General features: G+C 36.4%; 1 protein-coding gene across 1 annotated transcript in view; it reads right to left on the bottom strand.

Annotated features, from left to right (window-relative positions):
• The window catches only part of KCNH7 (potassium voltage-gated channel subfamily H member 7), a 451497-nt gene that overhangs the window by 71960 nt on the left and 364771 nt on the right, over positions 1 to 14766 (bottom strand). The window contains exon 7 of the mRNA XM_045560346.1: positions 3634 to 4059. Within this exon, the coding sequence (XP_045416302.1) occupies positions 3634 to 4059 (426 nt within the window). The remainder of the gene's footprint in view (positions 1 to 3633; positions 4060 to 14766) is intronic.

The following is a 14766-nucleotide window of genomic DNA, read 5'->3' as shown; positions in this document are numbered from 1 at the left end:
GAAATTGACAGGGAAGACATGAATGTTTAATTGACATTGACAAAATTACTTTTTCTAAGTTAATCCTTGATGCTGTGATGAATAAAGGAAACATTTTAATCATTCAGTTAAAATTAAGCAATTTAATGACTGTTTTTATACTTAGTTGAAAATCACTCCCTAATTTGTTTATTTATGTATTTATGCATTTATTTAGTAGAAACATTTGCCTATGAGCACATGAAACTCCTTCCCTGGACTTCTTTGTCCCAGAAATGGCCACAGGATCTTGGCCGAGCACGGTGGCTCACGCCTGTAATCCTAGCACTCTGGGAGGCCGAGGTGGGTGGATCGATCGAGGTCAGGAGTTCGAGACCAGCCTGAGCGAGACCCTGTCTCTACTAAAAATAGAAATAAAAATTATCTGGACAACTAAAATTATATAGAGAAAAAAATTAGCCGGCCATGGTGGTGCATGCCTGTAGTCCCAGCTACTTGGGAGGCTGAGGCAGTAGGATCGCTTAAGTCCAGGAGTTTGAGGTTGCTGTGAGCTAGGCTGACGCCACGGCACTCACTCTAGCCCGGGCAACAAAGTGAGACTCTGTCTCAAAAAAAAAAAAAAAAGAAAAAGAAAAAGAAATGGCCACAGGATCTTGTATATCTAAACAGCAAAATCATTCCTGCCACTTAAAAAAAATGCAAGTTTTAAAGCTTTACTGCAGACCTACCAAATATGAAACCCTAGACTCTTTTAAAAGGTCCACACAGATGTTGTTGTGTGGCCCTGATGTAGAAATACTGATCCAAACCAACCTTTGATATAATCTTATCTAATTTTTAATTTAACTAACCTCATTTCTCTTTCTTCTACTCACATCTATACCTTTCTAGTTACTCATGGGGTGCTGGACTTGCCTACATGCCACCTGCACCTGAGTGACTAATAGGAATCTCACACTTAACATGGCCAAAACAGGAATTTCTCTCCTACAACACATCTTTTTCTCCCCAGGCTTTTCCTATCTGGATAAATGCATGACTATCTACAAAAGTTGCTTAAGCAATGCCCCTTGCATTTCTCCCTACCAAAAAGTTCCAACAAGAATAAACAAACAACAGAAAATTTTTGAACCAACCTTAATTCTACTTTTCCCTATAGTCTTCCATACAATATTTAATCTACCAACAAGCCCTGACAGCTCATCTCCAAAATATATCCCAAATTTCTCTACTTTTCATCTCTGCTGCAACCATGCTGTCCAAGCTGTTGTGTTGTCCTCCCTGAAGTACAGCATGGGCTCTAAACTGGTTCTCCTGCTTGTAGCCTGACTGTCCAGTCTGCAGACAGCCTATGCAATCTTTCAAAATGTCTATCAGAATGTCATTCCCATTCCAAAGACTCCCTTTGCAGCCAGAATAAATAAGAAATCCCATGACTCTGTGTGCTTTGGTCCCTGTCCTCTCTCTCATCTTAGCACTCCACTTCTTACTGTGGTTCATCTTGGCTGCCACTGGCTGCCTTTTTGTTCCCCTAACATGGCAAACTTGTTCCCCAATTGGGCCATTTTCACTAGTGTTTCCTTCTGCTTGAAATTCTCTGCACTGCAGTTTCATGTGGCTGGATCCCTCCGGTTAAGTCTCAACTCCAACGGCAACTCCTCATTGGCCTTTCCTAACCTCCAATCCAAAGTAGCCACCCATCCAAGTCATTCTCAGTCACATCCACCTGCTTTGTCATCATCACAGCATCTACTGTTTCCTGAAATCATCTTGCTCATTTATTTTTTGTTTTGTCTGTCTTCCACTCTCTGCTATCCCCTACCTCCTGTTCCTCAATCCTGGAATGTAAGTTCCTGGAGAACAGAAATTTTGTCAGATTTGCTTCTGAATCTCCAAACCTAGGAGAGTGCCTGGCACTTTGAAGGGTACTCAATAAATATTTGATGAATACATAAAGTGTTATGTTAATATTACTAAATAGGAGTTGTGCAGAAAGTAGGCCTGAGTGCAACACTTAACAATTCTGGGTTTCAGCGGCCTCATCTGTAAAATGGGAATAATAGTATTAATACCTTAACTTCCTAGGCAGAAGAGTGAAATAGATTATTTCTTGTGGTTACTCCTAGTTTTAAGAGCTACATTGGCAGCAGTATTAGATTTGAATTTGGGGGCAATGCTTATGTTATATTCAGAATTTTAGAGAGTATTTTGAAATTAAGAATTTAAAATTTAAAAGACATAAACTTTCTTTCATTCCAACTCTAGTATAAAAGCACTAGCTTTTGCTGTTGGTGAATATATATTAACTTTTGAAAGAGCGAGTTTTTATTCTATTGTTTATCAATATGGGTTTATTTCATGTAATAACCTGAATTACTCATTGTAAGAAACTTAAAGATAAATATCAATAAAGAAGCATTTCACTTTCTTATTTTTCAGTTAAAATCCAAAAAGTATCTAACATTAAAAGTTCAACTAGTTTAACAGCAGCTGATTTTTCTTTTTTAGTATTTGATAGGAGTTTCACATGTATTATCTCATTAGAGTCTCAAATTTAAAAAATAAAAAAAATTAAGAGGGGAGGGTGTTATTATCATCATCCTTTTACAGATGAGGAAAATCAGGCTTGAGACTTTGTTTAAGGTTTGCAGAAACCGAGAAGAATGTCTTGTCCCATTGCCCTGCTCGTAACTGACCCACAGTTTGATCAGCATGTTCTCTAGGAGAGAGTTTACTTCTAAACCTGTTGGCTCCCCTTGGCAGACGAGAATTATCTTTTTCTGAAGCCTTCATTGGCTAGAAAGTAGCCAGCTGCAGAAGAGATTGTTATGAGTCAGTTTCCTCTTGGCGAAAAAAAAAAAAGACGGTGAGGTGTTCTTAGGGAGAAGACGACACTGAATTTAAAAAATTCAGCACATTGAATTTATCTTTCTCAACCTACTCCTTCAAACTACTTTCATGCCTTCTGTAAATCTTTCCATCATAGAATCCAGGAAACTTATATGCAATAACAATTAGTGGCAATTAAGTGGAGGGGCCTGTAGGAGAACTTAACTTCTTTTGAATCAAAGAACCCTTTGAGAATCTGATTAAAGTTATGGACTCTATCTAGAAAATTCACTGTACATACACTTGTCATATTTCCTTAGTTTCCAACTGTATATGGTATTGGGACATACAAGAAGTACATTCTAATCTGCATTTTATTTAACAGAAAGAGTTTCTGAGCAAGATATTTCAGAAAGTGCCCTCTTCACAGAATTTGAACAAAAATCAACTCTCTGCTCTTTCAAACCACAATAATGAGTTAGGGAAAAAAGAGACATACTTAAGTTGCGACAGTTTTACACCTGTGAAGTTAGTATGTGGAGATTTTACATGCCAGGAATATGCTGTGTGCTATATATCTCTTGTTTCAAAGTTTAATTTGTTGGTTAAAGGATGGAGAGTCTCTTGCATCTCCTAGCAAAAATAGAATTTGATTTGCCATGGCAAAGTAGTTCCATTTAATTTATAGCATTTCCAATTGAAAATGAATTTTATCTGTGAGATACAGGAAGCTTGCAAAGCAACCACTTTTCTTTTCGCAGTTAAAATAGATTCACTTTTATAATTGCAATCTTTCAGAAAATAAGATTGTTAAGCAGCTCTTACCTCATCAGAACCTGATCCAAAAATCAGCAAGTCAAAAGGAATTGCTGCAACCATGTCAATCAGGAACCAGCCTTTGAAGTAGTGTATTGCTATTTTGGCGGGATCACTTACCACTTCTTCATTCTGATTTACATATGTTGTTCTGAAGTTTATGAGAATATCTATGATAAACATAATATCCACAATCAAGTCTACCACATTCAAAGGGCTACAAGAATAGCCACATTCTCGTCTTTTCTGTTCTTCTCTGTCATTGAGAAGAAAGGCTGCAGAGTAGGGCGTGAATATAGCAGTGTATATGACCAACAGCAGAATAAGCCAATCCCAGACTGCCTTGAAAGGGCTGTAGTGCAGTATCGTAAACTTGTTGATGCGCGGTGTCTGCAGTTTATATTCTGGCAGGACATCTGCTCCTAAAGAGAGAACCTGAATATAGAAAAGAAAATCACACATTACATAAAAATGCCATCATTAACCTGACAAACCTTTGCAAATATTATGGTACAGTAATTACAATAAAATCTATTGGAAAAGATTCATGTAATTTTGAAGTATGAATGAAAAACACATATGTTAATACATTTAAATGAACCTGTATAAACTGCCACAATGCAGTATATTTGGTTCAAGAAAACCACACTGGTATTTTTTGATAAATATAATTTTCAATGAAAAATAATAAATAATGTCACTGAGATACTGAGGAATGGTTACTGTTGCCTTTGGAACAGAGTACTTCTCAGAAATAAAGATACACAGCTATTTTTAGAAAATCATAAAATCAGTTTTGATATATGAGTAATTCAGTTTTCAAATCTAGGAAAGGACTAACTGTAGTGAATAGAAGCAATCTACTTGGATCCATGGTCATATTTAATTTACATATATTTAATTAATAATTAAACCTTGATAAATTAAACCAAGCTTATTCAAATCTTTAATTAAGCAGAATTTTCCCACCTGCCATCTATTTTCAACATTAGGGGGAAAAAAGGCAAACTTGATTAAAATAACACAAAGAAGGCTTTTCCCTAAATGGTTGAGAAAGTATTTTATATTCTGGGACAAACAGACTTTCATTTAAAGTCTTTCATCACATTTAGAAAATTGTGAAAAGAAAATGCTGCAAGGAGATGTTCAGAATATTGATCTGGAAATGTTGCAAGTCTTAACAACCAAGTAGTAGTTAAACTCCAAGATTTATTCTACTTAATAAAGCATTGGGTAAACTAAAAGAGTTCTCCTTATAAAGTCTTAGTTTATCTGAAAAAATGAGAGCTAAACCTGACTTCTATCTCTACCAAGTAGAAAAGTCCATGATTTTGTGATTTCAGACCAAATTACAAAAACAAAAATCAAAACAAAAGGTTACCTAGCTACACAGTAAATGTAATTAGTCTTAATACATGGGTTTTAAAGAACTTACATTTTGTAATGTCTCCACAAATGGTGCATAGAGAGCTACTTTTTTTAAGGAAATGTGGGTTATAATCTTATACTATAAATACCCCACACATATACAATGGCTCCATTTCAAAGTTAGTTTCATCAAATGTATTTTCTTAGACCAGATTCTTCTAAACACAGCTAACATCTCATTAGATTTGCAGCATAGATCTCAGGTAATGCCCCAGAGAGTGTTGTTTCTGTTTTTGGTAATTCTATCCATGCTGGTTTTAACTTAACTATAATAATGAATTATCTCAGGCAAATTCAATTTTAAATCTTATATTTATTTATCATATCGCATACCTTTTTATCCCCATATAATGAGTTACCGCTTCTATTTTAAAAGGAAGTTGGGAATTTAAATAACTCCAAATGAGATACACATAACTTTTAAATATAACAAAAGAATTCAGTTAAAATAGGCAACACTGCTTTTAGATAACTGCTAAACTGATTTAACTGGCTTTGAAAAAATAATAAAGAATCTGACCTGACAATTTAATCAGCCCAGAGTAAATTGGAGCCAACCAGCTTACAGATGAAACAGGGTTTTATTTTAAACTATTATGAGAAATGACAGCAGCTAATTATTAGCAAAAAAGAAATCTGGAAAATAAAGTGATTTTATTATTTGTGAAATATGAAAAATTCAAGATATATACATATATAAGTACGTGACTTCCAAAATCCAAATGGGAATAATATTTAGATTACCTGAAATTTGACAAGTGCAGATTAATAGAGCTCTGATTCCATTATGCTTAGCATAGAAACCCAATGTATGACATTTTGGTCTGGAAGAAATGGATCATCTCTTAACATGTCACTGTCTAATGTTCCTTTCTCAAAAACCAGGGACTACTCAGTATATAGAAAGTAAAATTCAAGACTTTATTTTGGCTTTCAGAGTCATTTAAAGTGTGAACCTATTCTATCTTTCCAGTCCCCTCTTCCTTTAGATCACTCTATGCACCCAGGATACTGCAGCAAAACAAAACTAGAATTTTTGAGCTACTGAGATCTTTCCAAATCCCTAAATCTACAAATTTCTCTCATAAAAAGGGTGTATAGTCATCAAAAAGGACAAATAAGTCAGGGATAAAGACAGGGATATTTGTCTGTGCTTGCTCACTGCTTAAGTGACAAGCCTCTGATGCCAACCTCCCACACGGGGCACTGGAATACCTTTCAGCAGGAGTGTTAAATTAGAATGCAAACAGCACCTCAGAACTTCCCCTGAGAAGTGAAAATTGTGGCTGGACCTCTTTCTATCCCATCTATGCAGACACTCACTTAACATTTAGATGACCACTGTGTTAAGAGCTGGAGATTAAAATATGGGGAAGACATTGTCCCTGACATCATGGAGTTTATGGTCTATTGGGAGACAGATGTGCAGGAAAATGGGAGCCCTCCTGGAGTGCACTTCACTCAGTGCGTGGGGTTGGTCGTGACTCTGATGGGAAGGTGGTCTTCATAGAGGACTTTCAGGAAAAGATGGCAGCTGAACTGAGACTTCGTGTAGGAGTTAGAAGAGGACACAGCTGGGGGATACGAAAGCTGGAAAGGGAAGAAGATTCCAGGCAGAGGGCACAGAATGAACAAGGGTCAGGAAGCATAAAGTAATGTGTGTTGAGGAATTGTAAGGAGGCTTATATTTTGTTGAGGAATGAAATGCCAGAGAACCAAGGTGTCGTGGTGGAGGGTGGCAGTGCGGAAGGCCAGTCTCAGGCTGCTGAATGTCTAATGTGACGCGAGAGGGATCTCAGGTTTTGTACTTTAGGCCAAGGCTTCTCACACATGAATCATATACAGATTCCTTTTAAAGGAAAAGACAATTATTAGAGAACCCCAATGATGATTCATATTATTCATGTTTATGATATTAGGCAAATATGTTAAAAAATAAAACTAGGTTAAAACTTCTTGTGCTTATACCTCTCAATATGACTGTTGTGGGGTTAAATTGTGTACCCTAAAAGGACATGTTGAAGTCCTAATTGCCAGAACCTATGACTGTGACCCTATTTGGATATAGGGTCTTTGGAGATGTAGTCAAGTTAAGATGAGGCCATAGTTGTTTAGGGTGGGCCTTAATTGAACAACTTGTGTCCCTAACAGAATAGAGAAATTTGGACACAGAGACACAAAGACACACAGGGAGAACGGCACATGACAATTGAGGCAGACACAGCTTCCAGCCAAGGAATGTCAAAGATTGCCAGCAGCCACCAGCACCTAGCAGAGAGGCATGGGGTAGGTCTTCCCTTAGAGCCTCTAGAAGGAACCAACCTTGCCAACACCTTGATTTTGGACTTCTAGCCCCCAGAATTGTGAGAGAATAAATTTCTGTTATTTTAAGCTACCCAGTTTGTGGTACTTTAATTTGGCAGACCTAGAAAACTAATACAATGACAAAAAATGAAAACAAATGAAGAATGAAATCTTTATGAAATCAGTGAATTCAAACTATCATCACTAATTCAATATTTGACATTTCTGTAGATCAATAATGATTGAACTTTGGCTATTTTGTATGGTTTAATTTAATAGGTAAAATATTTTTCTTTATTCTAACCTCAATGCCTTCTTTGAAAAAATATGTTGTAGAAGTAGTATTACACACTTCAAAGATTTAATTGCTATGTCAGGATCATATGGCCTAATCCTTAGTGCAAACTCTGTTTCTATTAGTCTTTGAAAGCCAATTTAAACAGTGTTACTTGCTAACTCTATAAAAGTAGTTTAAGTTTAGCTTTTGGACCTTATTGAGTTCTACATTAAGTGATTAATCAAATTATCTCTGGAACTGGGTTTAGAAAGGCAGTTCACTTGTTATATTCCAATATACCTATTGAAACAGAACCATTGCAATTTGGAATGTACAACAATAGAATGTGTTTTGACAATGCATTTATGGCAATTGGTATAGTACCCAACATTATGGTACAAGTTCTTTTGATTTTTCCATGACCATGCATGTATCATATGATCACTCAATTATCTCATTACTTTTACTAGCCAAACAACTTCAAAAACTTTTATTTATACAGCATGCTTTAGCATCATCAGGTGTTACTGTAACTCTAAATGCAGTCATGGGTACTGAAGTCAGGTAGGTGGCAGTACTTTTTTATTAGGTGATCATCTTAATAACTCAAAAGATTCTTATATTGTTTTCAGTTCTCACTGAGATATAGGAATTTTAAAGATTTTCCAAGAGAACTTATAGCCCTTTGAGAATATTCCTTTCAATAGATATGAGTTTAAGAATTGTTAAATGTTACTAGGCAGGGAAGTCAAGGTGGCCAAGTTTGGTTTTAGATGGATTCATGTGGCAATGGAAGGGAGGAGAAATAGAAGAGGATCAGCACCAGAGACTTAGAGATCATTTAGGACTTTGGTGCTCTAGGAGAGAGATAATGAAAGCCCACACCAAGGACCAGGTGGCAGAGATGGAGAGGAGGGAACACACTTGAGAAATAAATACATCGCAAGGGATAAGGATGAGAAGTGGAGAAATATTTGTTTCTTTGCAGTTCCAATAATAAATCTTATTAGATCCAATCAGGTACTATAAATCTCTGAAGGCTCAGTAGTGTTTGAAATAAGGGAAATAGCCCTAGACTTTAAATTTGAAGATCCATGTTTGAATTCCAGATGTGATATTTCTGGCAAGTTATTTAATATCTCTGGATGTCAGTTTTTTAAATCTGCATGATGGGGATACTAATCTTCGCTCAAAGCCCAAATCTGTACAGAATTACCAGATCACATCAGATAAATTCTATAAAATTAGCTGATAAAATGGGATATGTTAACATGCACATAAATATTTTTATTATTGTTTAGAGTTCTAGGGTTACTTGTTTAAATCCTGGTTCAAACAAACCAACTATAAACCATAATATTTATAAACTGATTGGAGAAAGTTAAACATTGGCTGGACATTGATAATATTAAGGAATTGTTTTAGTTATCTATTCCTTGTAACAAACTAAGCCAAAATTTAGTGACTTAAAAGAGTCATCATTTTATAATTCATGAGTCTGTGGATCATAAATTTAGGCAAGTCTTGTTAGGCAATTCTTCTATTTCATACTATGTCACTGGGTCATTCAGTGATATTCAATTGGTGGCTGAGCTTGTATGGAGAATCCAAGAAGGTTTCATTCACATGTCTGGTACCTTAGTAAGGATTGTTAGAAGGCTGGGCTCACCCAAGATTCTAGAATGGCTGGGTCACTCTTTCTCTCTATATATGTAAATAGATAGATAGGTATGGTTTCTCCTATGGTTTCTTCAGCAGGGTAGCAAGATGTCTTATGTAGAGGGCTAATACTCCCCAAAGAAGTGGAAATTTCCAGTCCTCTTCAAGTCAAGGTCTGGAACTACTACTGCATCACTTCTGCCATATTCTACTGGCCAAAGCAGAAGCAGACCAGTGCAGAGCCATAAAAGTAGAGGCATAGTCTCTACCTTTTGACAGGGGAATGAGATGCATGTCAAAGGGAAAGAATCAATTATGGTCATTTTGGAGACAAACTATCACAGCTGACTTCTTGTTAGGTGTGATAATGATATTGTAGTTATGTGTTTTTTTTTCAATAGTTCTTACTTTTTCAGAGTACAGAGTGAAATATTTATGGATTGAATGTTATAATATTTGGGCTTTGCATCAAAACAGTCCCGAGTGTGGGGAGGGAGAGGAGAGAGAAGATCTAATTGCTGGTTGTATATTGATTTTCATTGAAACTGGGTGATGGGTAGATATTATTCTATTTTTATAATATGTTTAAAACTTTCCATATTACAGTTTAAAAAAAGAATTCTAGAGTCTCATCCAGAAATGTCTAAGATATTTGCGGATGGACTTTCTTGATGGAAAAAAAGAGCTTACCCCATTGGAATTGGGTTGGCTCCTTATTAGGCATGTTTGGGTTCCTGTTTACACAAAATATTTACTTTGCTCTTAGTATATATATATACATAAATAGTCACACAGACTGCACACAAGCCCAACTTTTCCAAGCCCTGAACCCTAACATTAAGTTTCCATTAGATTGGTGGCTGTGACAAGTCACGTTGCAAGAAGATAGTTGGGCATGCTAACTGCAGACGTCCATTCCTCTGAGTATTCTTAGCAACATTGCCTCATCAAGTTAGATTAAAATATAGCCACATTTCAGAGCCTCATCACATTAGGCCTCTTCCTGAAATACTTTTCCTTTGTTAGAGTTTCATATTAAACCTTCAAGCTTTCATTCTGTCTTGAATATATTAAGAGTATACTTTATCATTTTTCCCTACACAACTATCACTAAATGCAATGTTTAAATTGTTTAATGTCATTTTTGTAAATATTGGAATTATATATTCCTTTTAGAATTCATTTCTAGAAAGTGATCTCTCTTGTGGAATCAAAATATTTCATCTTTTTTTGTTTACAAACATGACAATAAGTTATTTTAGTAATTAGAGCCTTTTTTCTTGCAGAAAACTAAGTTTAAAATTGCACTATTATTATTTATATTTCCCATTACATTGTTTGAATTGTTCTATTTCCATTTTAATGGCCTAAATGCAATATATCTTTTATAATGTGAACTCATATCTTTTTGGAAATAGGACACATGTATAAGTTTTAAGTCACAAAGAAGTTAAAACTAATCATACCAGTGCTTTGGAACCATCCTTGTTGGAAATAAAATGTTAGCTGGGTAAATGTTTTAACAACATGAATAGGAGTCTAAGGGGTCAAAGACCAAAAAGAAAAAGCTGCTATACAGTCTTACATTTCCTTAAAAGAGCCAACTTCTCCCACACATTTGAGAAATAACATACTTTAGAAAGATAAAACATGATTAATTGAACTATGATAAGGATTTTCTTTTAAGACAGAAAGAAAAAAGGGGAAAAAAATCCCTCACTGTATAAAAAAGGGAAACTCCATGGTCTCCAGAAAGACATGTCTATTTTCTCTTTCCCCAAACCGCTAATTAAATGTACAGCTTATTACAGCCTAAAATATGGTTTTCTTTACCAAATACAATTTTTCTTCTTGCTAGCACATTGCTATTTGTTTAACCTCTAATAGTTAAGTGTTATATAAAACTGAAATCTTTATGTGAAACAGCACTATTTATTCAATGAAGATCTACTGTGAAAATTTTGTGCGAACACCAGGATTAATAACTACTCTTCTCTTCTGAAAAGTGCAATAGGGAACGATTAAGCCTTCCAAAAGATTATACAGTACTTTTGGCAGCTGTTAAACGCCATGCTGAGGTGTTGGTAGAGACTGCTCATCTGTTATTTATCCTTTACTTGGGACTTGCTCTTAACTAATAGGCTAGCTGTATTTTCATCTATCGGAAAGTGTACTCAGTAACACAATGAATCAGATAGATTATATAGCATCAGGAAAGATTTAAACTGCCCGGGCTTTAAGCACATGATTTGAGAAATACAGCCAAACCTGATAATTATCACTGAAACAAGCATCCTCACTGATGATTACCTAGATATTCAAACTAAAAGATGAAAAAGAATCACACAATAAATCAGAGCTGTCACATAGCAACTTATTTTTTTATTGAATGAAATGTTAAAATTAGGTAGTAGAATCACTGCAGCATTCTGTATTCAAATAATTTTCTAAGGCTTACGTGAGTATTTGGTTCTGTGTGCATGTGTGTGTGTGTGTGTGTGTGTGTGTGTGTGTGTGTGTATGGGATTGAATTGGGATGATTGTATGATTTTGTAAAAACTGGAGTCATTTAGGTTCAGGTTCAGCTAAATGTAAGGTTTACTATTTTATTTTGTATATGCTAATATGCTAATATGAAAAATATCTGCTTCTTAAAATATATGTGATTCTCAGAATATGAGAGAAAATAGGTTGGATGATATCTTAAACACTTATAATATTTATGAATTACTTCAAATATATGCATATTAAAAATATAGATTCTTCCAGGATCACAACCTCGTAACCTCCAAGCCAATGGCCAGCTTGACAGTAGCTGTTGGTTGTGTCCCTGCAGCCCGTACGTCAGGCTGACCTGAGGGGTTGGTGCCACCACCTTGTAGCTGATTCCAGATGCTTTCTGGCCTAATGTTTGCTTCTTTGTCTCTTCTCACCTTTCTCATGGAAACTACACATACACTATTCTCTCCATTTTCTTTATCTTTGTTTTAAAGTTGATCTAATTCAGAAAAAAAATAGAATTCAAAAGAAGAAACACTTAGCACCGGTTCATGAGTAAGGCTTTTGCAAAAGGTTTATCCAAAGCACAGGCGACTGAAGAACAGGCTTAGAGATGGGACTGGAAAATAAAGGTTTGGCCAGGACAGTGTGAGGTAGAGGTGGTAGTGCCAATAGCAGGAGGTATTTGGCAGGTAATTAGAGGGTCTGGGATAGACCTCCAGAGGGGCTGGAGCTAGAGATTTTATCCTGCAGAGGCAGTGGCTGATGTGGCTGAAAGAGAATTAATTTTCCAAAACAGTGTAAAGAGGGGGGATATAGTAAGCATTTAAAATTGTTCTTGCATGGGCATCTTTGTAGCCTAAAGAGAAAGAGGCAATAGAAACAGAAAGAACATTCATGAGACAAAAGATTAGGAAGGAGACAGCTATTGTGCACCAAAATTTCTTGTTCTCCTTTTCATGAGGTAGAGTTGTTGCTAGAATGTGTCTGCCTAGTCAAGAACCATCTTAGCCCCATGTGCAACTATGTGTGGCCATGTGTCTGAGAAGTAGCACTTCCTGGCCAAAGCTTCCAATAAGCAGGTGTGTCTTTCCTTGCTCTCTCTTTTTCCTTCCACCTCATGAAGTCAGATGCTTCTAAGGCTTCAGGTCTTTATGTCCTATGGGATAGAGGAAACCTGGGTCACCAGATTAAGAAATACTGTTAGCAACTAGCAACGGATAGCATGTCAATGTGTGAAAGATTAATAAAGCCACAGCTAAGCTCAGCAAAATCATGTGAACCAGCTCATCCATCAGTTTGGCATCCTTTGCAAGGGTGGGGTGAATGGCGGTAAAGAAGTACAAAGAAACAGATATGCTCATGCTCTCTGCTTAGCCAGGCTCTTTTTGTCCAAGAGAGTGTCCTCAAAATCACAGCTGCCAAACCAAAGAGAGGTTCCTTGGGGGAATGATGTGCTTTCTCTAACACCTCCTTCCTTGGGCAGGAGAAGACCAAGTTCACTGCCACAGCAGCCACCACTGAGGCCTGGGAAAGGTGCTGAGCTGCCCTCCTTGGTGTCCTCTGTCAGTTTACTCTGGTTCTGGCTCTTATTCTCCTTGAAATATGGTAGATAGACGACACTATGACTGCCAAGAGAGTGCCTGCCCACCTCATCAATGCCTTCTCTTTTAGGATAAAGAGGATCATTAACACCAAGTGTCTTTCATATTAGTCACCAAGCCCAGTATTAAATTATGGTACTCAATTCTCCCAACAGCTTTTTGAGATACACATTATAGCTCCATTTTCATGAATGAAGAAACTGGCTCAGAGAGGCTGAATCATTTACCTGATGTCTCAGAGCCAACTATAGCATTATCAACCATAATATTAGCTAATTTTATTGAATGCCTATTATTTACCAAAGGCTTTATGGGCATTGTCCCATATAAATGCCACAATTTTACAATATGTACACTTGTTGAAGGTTGAATTGTGTCCCCCCACAAAATATGCTCAAGTCCTAATCCCTGGGATCTGTGCATGTGACCTTAAGAAATAGGGTCTTTGCCGATGTAGTCTAGTTAAGATGAGGTCATACTGGATTTGGGTGGGCTCTAATCCAGTGTGTCTGGTGTCCTTATAAGAAAAGAAGAGATACAGAGACAGATACACAGCAAGAATGGCAAGTGACAATGGAGGTAGAGATTGGAGTGATGTGTCTATAAGCCAAAGAACACCAAGATTTCCAACAATATCAGAAGCTAAGAGAATGGCATGGTATGTATTTTGCCCTAGAGCCTTCAGAGAGAGAGAGAGAGAGAGAGAGAGAGAGAGAGAGAGAGAGAGAGAGAGAGAGAGAGAGCGCGAAGCTATTGAGTAAAAGTAGGAAAATAAGAGAAGATGAAGCATAAAGCAATGGAAGTGGCACTAATAGGAAATGTGCTCAAAGTCACCATGAAGTCAAGGATGGCAACTTGCCTGAAGCATGGGTAGATGATTCTCCATTATTAACAGAGATTTTCTGTGTATTAACGAGGTATGTGGTCTGCTAATTCTCAGACTTGTGTTTTGCTTTTTAATAATTTGGCTTCATGATGGATATGTGAATTAGCCTGATTTGTTTTATTCCACGATGTATACATGTATTGAAACATCATATATACCTCATAAATGTATATTTTTATTTGTCAATTAAAAATAAAATTAAATTAAAAAAAAGATTAAGAGCAGTTTCTCATTTCTACTAAATCTTCCCATCAGGGACTGAGTAGATTTACTCAATAGCCTTAGCAAATGTGACATCCCTATCAAATTTGTAGTTGATGAGTCTTATTCGTTTGGGCCACGTCTGATGGTTAAGAGTTAGTTAAAAATCTGTAAAACCGGATTCTAACTGCAGGAATCTACTCAAGTCATTTACTTTAGTAACAGGTTCTTGGAAAGCTGTCATTTGCCTCCTGGACTTGTTCTTTTTGGAGATCTGACAAACT

The sequence above is a fragment of the Lemur catta genome, chromosome 8 (assembly GCF_020740605.2).
Source record: "Lemur catta isolate mLemCat1 chromosome 8, mLemCat1.pri, whole genome shotgun sequence".
Lineage (NCBI taxonomy): Eukaryota > Metazoa > Chordata > Mammalia > Primates > Lemuridae > Lemur > Lemur catta.
Note: the sequence above shows the minus strand (reverse complement) of the source record. Positions and strands in the feature narration are given on the sequence as shown.